General features: G+C 48.6%; 1 protein-coding gene across 1 annotated transcript; it reads left to right on the top strand.

Annotated features, from left to right (window-relative positions):
* The first annotated feature begins 1,447 nt into the window (after nucleotides 1-1,447).
* On the top strand, nucleotides 1,448-5,251 carry ELAC1 (elaC ribonuclease Z 1). The gene is made up of 3 exons (XM_010008498.1): nucleotides 1,448-1,604; nucleotides 3,255-3,716; nucleotides 4,776-5,251. Exons 1-3 carry the CDS (start codon nucleotides 1,448-1,450, stop codon nucleotides 5,249-5,251), a joined length of 1,095 nt encoding a protein of 364 aa, XP_010006800.1.
* The last annotated feature ends 4,248 nt before the right edge of the window (nucleotides 5,252-9,499 follow it).

Raw genomic sequence — 9,499 nt, 5'->3', positions numbered from 1 at the left:
CAGGCGCTGCAGCTGGGGAACGGTCATTCCTTGCTGCTGGTGTTTGTGTTCCTGGGGCTGCTGAGGCGCCCGGAGCCTGAGGTGAGGCGGGAAGGGCCGGGGAGGGACGCTCCCGGTGGCAGGGGACGGGGATCCTGCGGGTGTGCGCGTTGTCAGCAGCTTCCCCAGGGCTGTTCCCGCTCCTGCGGACCCGCCGGGCGCTGGGGGAGGCGCTGGGCACATCCATGTCATGGGCAGCCTGGCCCAGGGCTCTGGGACCCTCCGAGTCCAGAAGTTCCTCCCGATATTCCCGTGGGAGCCCCTTCTCTCTGGGATACGCCTGTGTCATCACTTCCACGGATGGCAAGGCAAAGCCAACCAGGCCGCCCCTGCCTCTTGCAGGGCTCTGAGGGGGTTTGTTCTGCTCCTGGCGTCCAGCAGCGGGGTTCTCAGTGTCAGATCGGTGCGAGGACACCCTGAAAAAGGCTTCTAGAGGGAAGAGCAGGCAGGTAGGTTCCAAGTTTAAACGAGAGGAACAGGAGTGTGTTTAAAGGTGAGAGCGTTTCCAGCTGGATGGGGCTGTTCCTCTAGGAAATGAACAGGAAAGGTCTCAGCGTTGGGGCTGTGTGTTTGCAGCCTGCCATTGCCATGGCAAGGAAATACTGTGTTGTCCTGCTCCAGGGAGGTGTTCTTTTTATTTTCGAAGGGAAGGGACGTTTGGTACTCAGGCTCAAGGGCACAGGATGCCTTCATTTAAAGCCAAAAAGTTTGTTTCCCAGCACAAAGTGTGCCCAGGTGGCCAAGGAAGCCAGTGGCATCCTGGCTTGTGTTAGAAATAGTGTGACCAGCAGGAGCAGAGAGGGGATTGTCCCCCTGTGCCCAGCAGTGGGGAGGCCACACCTGGAGTGTTGTGTCCAGTTTTGGGCTCCTCAACTCAAGAGAGATCTCGAGGTGCTGGAGCAAGGACAGAGGAGGGCAATGAAGCTGGGGAAGGGCCTGGATAATCAATCTGATGAAGAACACTTGAAGGAGCTGGGGATGTTTAGTTTGAGGAAGAGGAGGCTGAGGGGAGAGCTCATCAGTCTCTTCAACTACCTGAAAGGTCACTGTAGAGAGGTTGGTGCTGGTCTCTTCTCACTGGTAATTAGTGACAGAACAAGAGGGAAGGGCTTCAAGCTGCACCAGGGCAGGTTTAGACTGGACATGAAGAACAATTTCTTCACAGAAAGAGTGGTCAGACCCTGGAACAGGCTGCCCAGGGAGGTGGTGGAGTCACCACCCCTGGATGTGTTGAGGGGTCGTTTGGCTGTGGTGTTGGTGGAGATGGTTTAGGGGAGAACTTTGCAGAGCAGGGATGATGGTTGGACTGGGTGATCCCAAGGGGCTTTTCCAACCTAATAGTTCTGTGATTCTATGATAAATAGTCATGTTCCAAATCTCTTTCAGGTGGCCTACCAACATCTCTGAGATGTCCATGGATGTAACTTTCCTGGGCACAGGCTCAGCCTATCCCTCTCCAACAAGAGGAGCTTCGGCCCTCGTGCTGCGCAGGGAAGGAGAGTGCTGGCTCTTTGACTGTGGAGAGGGAACCCAGACCCAGCTCATGAAGAGCCATCTCAGAGCAGGTTTGTGCTGCTGGAGGGTGTGGGGAGGGAAGGGGAAGAGTTCCATGGGATCTAAAACCAAACACCTTGTCCTCGTGCTTGGGGTGTTTGCATGCACACTAAAGATGCATGAGCATCTGAAGGTGTGTGTGTATAGGTGGCAGTTGCTGAGCCTGTTGTGCAGTGATCCTTGGTTGCCCTTTGGTAAAGAATGGCAGTAAGAACCAAGGCCTGAGGTAATTTATTGGGATTTGTAGTTTCAAATGTGGACCACAGAGCAGCTTTAAACTGGAACAGTTTTATTTGAAGAAAGCTTGAGGCAATACCTGCTGCGAGTCCTCCTGCCAATAAATACTGGGCTTTTGTTTTCCAGTGAAGTTGTGTGTATTGGTGGTAATATTTTGGCAAAACAAAGGAGAGAACAGATTTACCTTCAGTCAGTGTGCTTTTGCAGCCTGCAGTGGCAAGAGCAGACTGCTGGCTCTCAGGTTACAAAGATGGAATGATCAATTATACACAGAAAACCAAGTTCCTGCTCCTAACCTCCCACCAGCCCAGGCTGCTCCAAGCCCCATCCAACCTGCCCTTCAACACTGCCAGGGATGGGGCAGCCACAGCTTCCCTGGGCAACCTGGGCCAGGGTCTCACCACCCTCACAGGGATCTACTGGAGACATCTACAGTGGAGGCTACAAAGATGATGAAGGGACTGGAACATCTGTCTGATGAGGAAAGGCTGAGAGACCTGGGGCTGTTTAGTGAGGAGAAGAGAAGGCTGAGAGGGGACCTGATGAATGTCTCTCAATACCTGCAGGGTGGGTGTCAGGAATGGGCCAGTCTCTGTTCAGTGGTGCCTGGGACAGGATGAGGGGAAATGGCCCCAAGTGACAACACAGGAAGTTCCAGCTCAAGATGAGGAGCAACTTCTTTGCTGTGAGGGTGACAGAGCCCTGGGCCAGGCTGCCCAGAGAGGCTGTGGAGTCTCCTTCTCTGGAGACTTTCCAGCCCCATCTGGACACGTTTCTGTGTGACCTGCCCTGGGTGTTCCTGCTGCAGCAGGGGGGTTGGACTTGATGATCTCCAGAGGTCCCTCCCAACCCCTGTGATTCTATGAACTCAGATGTGGAAAAAAAGCCCAGATATTTAAATTCATTTTTTTCATCCATTCAGAACAAACCAGTTAGGAACTCTGGAGTTCATACCTTTTAAAAAGCTTTGAAATCAAAACTGGATACTTAAAAAAATTATGTTCATTTAATGTGCTAGATTGAAACCTTGGAACAACACCAATTCCTCTTGGTTTCTCCTTAGCCTGCAGTTTCCATGTCATGTATGGAAACACAACCACTGTCCAGGACTTCTTTGCTATTGAACAAGGCTGATGTCACCAGTCAGTTCTGTTCCGACCTTGCAGCACATTTTTTGCTTAGAAGCAGCTAAAACTTAAGTCTCCTCTGGCTTTTCTTGACAAATCAAGCCAAAATAAACCTTCTGTGGAAACTTACCACTACTGTGGAAATAAAAAAATACCTTGTGGCTTGGGATTTATTTCTTAAACATGGGTTTATTTGAATATCCCTCCTTATTTCCTACTTCTTGCCCAAAAGTGATGATTTCTGAGTTGTTTGGGTGTTCTGGCTTGTTTCTCTTTTCCTGTTGTTCTCATCAACAGGCAGAATTACCAAGATTTTCATCACTCATCTGCACGGGGACCACTTTTTTGGCCTGCCTGGCCTGCTGTGTACACTGAGCCTCCAAAGCAACCCTGACCCAAACAAACCACCAGTTGATATTTATGGACCTTTAGGACTGAGGGACTTCATCTGGAGGAGCATGGAGCTCTCCCACTCACAGCTTCTCTTTTTTGTTCATGAGCTGGTACCTACACAGGACCAGTGCCCTGAGGAGGAATTTAAAGACTTTTCCTACCTGGACAGAGATGAGGGATTTCCCAAGGGAACACAAGGGAGAATCCTCCACCTGGATCCAGTAGAAAGCTCTTACCTGCTGGTTGAGGATGAGCAGCTGGTTGTGAAAGCTTTTCGCCTGTTTCACCGTGTCCCTTCCTTTGGATTTGTGGTGGAGGAGAAACCCAGGCCTGGGAAACTCAACGTAGAGAAACTGAAAGACCTTGGTAACTAATTTGATTTATTTTTCTGCTTTTTTATTAATTTAAATCAGAATCACAGACTGGTTTGGGTTGGAAGGGACCTTAAAGATCAGCCAGTCCCAACCTGCCATGGGCAGGGACACCTCCCACCAGCCCAGGTTGCTCCAAGCCCCATCCAACCTGCCCTTCAACACTGCCAGGGATGGGGCAGCCACAGCTTCTCTGGGCAACCTGGGCCAGTGATTTCCTACCCTCATGGTGAAGAATTTCCTCCTCATGTCTCACCTAAATCTTCCTCTTCCAGTTTTAATCCATCCCCCTCATCCCATCCCTCCCTGCCCTTGTCCCAAGTCCCTCCCCAGCTTTCCTGGAGCCCCTTCAGGCACTGGAAGGTGCTCTAAGGTCTCCCTGGAGCCTTTTCTCCTCCAGGCTGAACACCCCACCGCTCCCAGCCTGGCTCCAGAGCAAAGCTGCTCCAGCCCTCTTAGCATCTCCATGACCCTCCTAAATTCATGTGGTGAAGCTGAGGAATGACTCCAATTTTCAGCCAACGTGACCAAGCTGGGTTCACACACAGCTGAAATCTGTTAATGACCAGCTCTTGGGGGCTTCTAGCAAATTAGTGCTGCTGGATCTCTCCATGATCCATTCTAATCCAGTTCTCCATTTCCCATTAAGGCCGTTTGAATCCTTCATCCTAAGGCAGTGATCTGAATTGGTGTGGAACACTAATGCCCATGAGGACCTCAGACCATTCTCATACCAGGAAGAGCAAACAAGTTCAGGTTCTGAAGTTGAAAAAGCATAATGTGGCTCTCAGGGAAGTGTAGGGCCCAGTGTATTTGCATGACTTTCTTGAGTTGAATATAAAGAAGATAGCTTTTCTTCAAACACACTTCCTGCTAATGTTGCAAGCTCTTTATTTGTATGAAGTGTGTGAAACAGCAATTGCTTTTTATATTGAGGGTGGAACTTCTCAGTGAGACAGCTCTAGAGATAGTTGATCACTTCTGAAGTGATGTTTTTACTTTAAACCTGACACTCATCATCATACTTAGGGGTTCTTCTGCTTTTCTTTACCAGGAGTTCAACCAGGTCCTTTATATGGGAAACTGAAGAATGGAACTGCAGTTGTTCTAGAAAATGGAGTCACCATTTCTCCTTCTGATGTCTTGGAAGACCCTATTCCTGGAAGGAAAATCTGCATCTTGGGGGATTGTTCAGGGGTGGTTGGAGATGCAGCCATCAAGCTTTGCTGGGAAGCAGATGTGCTGGTACACGAAGCCACGTTGGATGATACCCAAGAGGAAAAGGCCAGAGAACATGGTCACAGCACTCCCAAAATGGCATCAGAGTTTGCAAAGTTGTGTCAAGCTCAGAAACTGGTTTTGAATCACTTCAGTCAGAGGTATAAACCAGCTGCTCAGGGGGGTGAGGGAGATGTGGACATCAGCCAGCTGAAGAGACAGGCAGAGGCAGTGTTAGGAGGTCAAGAGGTGACACTAGCTGAGGATTTGATGACACTAGACATTCCAATGAAAAAGGAGAAGCAGCAGTGAAGTGCTGTGTGAAGACATCAAGGAGGAGAGGGTTGGTCAGCATGTAAAAATCATGGTAGGGTTGCTGGTGTCCACATCAGTTCCCTTGTGTGGCACACAGAGAGCTGTTGCCAAGTGCAAGAAGTACCAGGTGGAGTTAGCATTGCTCTTAGAAAGCAAGAAAAAAGGATACTCAGCCATCTGAAACTTGGAAGAAATTCCTGAGGGATTGTTTTGGACACTCAGCCTCCCCAGCAACCAACTGCACAAACTCTTCACAGCCCAGGGTTTTCCTGGAACCACAGATTCCTGGAGGAGATCACTGGATCCTTTGGCTTAGTGCAGTCTTCTGGAGAAGGTTTGTGTTGTGCACCAGGATTTAAGGTCTCTTGCCTGTTACAAGCTTTTGAAGAGCACCTATTTGAAACTTGTGTCCAGAGTTTTGTGACTGTTACCTCAGTTCTGTCCAAGAGGACATGACACTGAAACTAATAAAGTTATTTATAGCTCTGGCAAGTGTTTGTGACTGGGGGTGTTGCTGTGTTCAAGTTGAGGAGCTCTTCTTATTCTCCTTTTGGGTATCAAGTTTTCTCATAAATAAATAGAGTTGAGGCTTCCTGTGAAAACTGAATCCCTCTTAACAACTGGATTCATTTAAAGCTCTCAGGTGTGAACCCTGAATTTGCACACCTGTTCCCTGCATCAGGAGGGTTAGGAAAGTATCTCTGGAAGTCTTGAGGCAGATGACAAGTAGTCTTTTCCTCAAGTGTTCCTCCAAGTGCCTTTTCAAAGACAAATCATCCTGAGAAAAGCCTAATTGTGGTTGTAGAAATACCCCTCTGGGGGGAATGACACTGGTTTTTAGCTCAGTCTTTCTGCAGTGACTTCATTCTTTCAGTGAAGGGACATGGAGACCAACTTTGCAGACTCTGTTGTGACTGGTGCACTACTCAGTGTGGAGAGTGGTGATCCTCACCCAAGCTGCTGAGGTGAGGAGGTTAAAATCCTGCAGATTAATTTTCCTGTGCTCTCCCTGTTTGTTTCACTAACAGTGTACTTGGCTGTAATGAGACACAGAGAAAGGAGTGTGATTTCTTGCTGTCTTAACTGAACTAATCAAACTGGATATTTTATTCAAACAGTCTTACCTGCTCTTACAGCAGCTCCAACCTGAGTGACACCAGTGTTACTATTTCATGCTTCAAATATGCTTCAAAGGTAGAAGAAGAGTCATTTCTTTACCCAAAAAAAAGCATAGGGAAGAGTTGTAAACTTGAAGTATGTGACTTCTGGAGCTAAAACTCACTCTGACTTCTCTTGAAAAATGGGTGTGAAGTGGGCAGAGACTGCAGATCACACAGTGGCAGGTGATTTTCCTGCCATTCATGGTGGGTTTTATTCTTTTGTAAAAGAAAAATGGGTGGTAGGAGCAGTGATATCACACTCTGCTTGATAGAATCAGAGGTTGGGCAGCTCTTCCTGCTGCTTCATAAGGAAGTTCACTGAAGGAAACCAAAAAAATAAGCTGTAAGAAGAAAATTGGTTTCATCCTGGCTTAAACCAGGACAACTCCAGGCACTTTGTTGTCTGACCTGCTCTGCTGTGGCTGCTCCCACACTGGAACAACCCAAAATTCCTCTGTTCACAGTGATGAGCTGAAGTTTTGGGACCAACTTCAAGGCTTGGTGGAAGTTTTCACTTGGATACCAGCTGCAAGTGACAAAACCAAAGGATGGAAAGAAGAACAAGGGACAATCCAAAAGCTTTTCCAAGCTTTTGGAATGTGTGGGCCCACCTCTGCAGCTCAGCTCCCCACCAGGCTGGATCCTGCTGCTCCAGGCCTGGGTAAATCCATGTTTGCATTTGTGTGGTTAGTTAATTGCTGTGAATTCAGGAATATCTTCAGTTCCTATTCAAATGATGAGGGTGTGGATAGATGGTGGGATGAGTCGATGGCACAGGCTCCCAGCCTGGAGGGAGCCTGGGCCACCTCATCTAAACTCTGCTTCTGTCTAGATAGGTTTGACCTGATGATCCTTCAGGTCCCTTCCAACCTGGCATTCTAGGATTGTGGGGTAGGATGTGTTGGGCCTGCAGACTAAGATTGGGTTTGGTTTTGACAGAAAAGGATTAGAAGGTGGCTCATAGATCCCAGCCTGCCCTCTCTTTCCTGTCCTAATGAATTCAGTGGAGAAGAGAAGGCTCCAGGGAGACCTTAGAGCACATTCCAGTGCCTGAAGGGGCTCCAGGAAAGCTGGGGAGGGACTTGGGACAAGGGCAGGGAGGGATGGGATGAGGGGGAATGGATCAAAACTGGAAGACGGGAGATATAGATGAGATATGAGGAAGAAATTCTTTGGTGTGAGGGTGGTGAGAGCCTGGCCCAGGTTGCCCAGAGAAGCTGTGGCTGCCCCATCCCTGGCAGTGTTGAAGGGCAGGTTGGATGGGGCTTGGAGCAACCTGGGCTGGTGGGAGGTGTCCCTGCCCATGCACGGGTTTGGAACTAGATGATCTTGAAGGTCCCTTCCAACTCAGACCATTTGATCATGATGCCCTTTGGTCCTGGTGTCCCCATGCTCCAGATCAATGAGCTGGTCCAGTGCTTGCCTGGGTAAAAAACCCACAGCTTCATGCTACCCTGCAAGAAAACAACCTCTGGGCTAATTTTTGGCTGTGTTACCAAGTCAATTAGTGAGTTATCTTGCTGCACAACAAGGGTTGAACAAAGGAAGGTGCAGAAGTGCTCAGCCAGAAATGAGGAGCTGCTTGGGACCCCCCTTGTTAGCAGGAGGAAGCTGATACTGAGGGTCAGTCCTACGACCTCAATGTGTTTCAGGATCTAAGCCCAGTATTAGGTCTTGGGGACTTGGGTGCACAGAGCTGTTGTGTTGGTAGAGTTTTTTAATGGCAATCTTTCCATTAACCATTTGGTAATTAGCACAGAACAAAATTCCTCTGCATTAAAGTCTCTTTGCCTGAGAGTGTTTGGTTTGCCAGCAGGTGAAGGTCTCTGGTCTGGTCCTGGAGGGGGTTTTAATGAGTTCTGGGCATGTAAATGAAGTTGTAGGGTTGTTTTTTTTAGCTTTGAATAACTTACTCTAAAAATTCTTCTGCTTTCCTGGAAGAGTTCCTCTAAGTTTGGTTCCTTTTTTTTAGCAGATGGACTTGATAAACTTGTGAAAGAAGCTTTTTATGTTCCAGGAAGGAGGAGGAGGAGGGAGGGAATAAGGTGCAAAGAGTTTTGTAACAGCAGAGACATTCCTGCCTTTTAGGTGCAGCTGCTCAGGGGATGGATGAGTGGTGCTCAGGGGGAGGGAGGTTGAGAAAGAAGTTCCCCACAGCACAAAAATGATGTGTTGCTCCAAGTGTGGTGCAAGTCTGGGAGGAGGATGGAGAGCTGGAGATGGAGTCTGGGCTGTAAATCCAGTTGGGAAAGGGATCCTTGATGCTAGAGATGGTTGAGCTGTTGGTCTCAACCACTCACAGGCTCCATTTGGGAGCATTTTTCTGTTGTTTTCAAACTGACTTGGAAAATCATTTGCTCCTACTGAATTATGCTCATTTCTAAGGAAAAGGATATGAATTATTTACCTCAGATGGCTTCATTCTAGAAATCAGAATTCTGGCAAGGTCGTAGGACCGGTCCAGGTCTCCCTGAAATCAGTGGTTTGGCACATAGTCACTAGAACAACTTCATGTCTTTTTTATTCATAATAAAAACACATTGATTGGGATCTTGAGGTAGAACGAGTGGCAGGAATGTGATCAGATGAACATTTTGGGGAGGGGAGCTGTTTGGGTTTGGAGGCAGCAGCTCAGCATCTTCCCTGGTGGTCACTAGTGTCCTCAACACGTGTCCTCAAGAGCCACCATGCACAGAGGCTGGTGGGCACTGTGCTAAGCTGGGGACATGCAAGGCTGGTGGTGGCACCAGCTCAATGGCTTGTGCACCCCCAAATTGGACATGTCACCATCTGGTTGAGCAGGATGTGGCAGTGATTGCTTTAACAACCTCCAGCCAGCCAGATGTATGAACACTGAGAGTTACCATGACACGTACAATACTCTTAAGATACCTCATGGCTTGGACAAGTCAACTCTTCTCTGGGTAAAAAAACTGGCTGGATGGGGCCAGGGAGTTGTGATGAATGGAGATCAGTCCAGCTGGTGGGTGGTCACCTGTGGTGTCTCTCAGGGCTCAGTGTTGGGGCCAGTTCTGGTTATCAACGGTCTGGTGAGGGGACTGAGTGCTCCTTCAATCAGTTTTGC

Source organism: Chaetura pelagica, unplaced genomic scaffold (genome assembly GCF_000747805.2).
Source record: "Chaetura pelagica isolate M959 unplaced genomic scaffold, ChaPel_1.0 scaffold182, whole genome shotgun sequence".
NCBI classification, from domain to species: Eukaryota; Metazoa; Chordata; class Aves; order Apodiformes; family Apodidae; genus Chaetura; species Chaetura pelagica.
The sequence above is the reverse complement of the archived record's forward strand: the minus strand, read 5'-3'. Positions and strand labels throughout refer to the sequence as shown.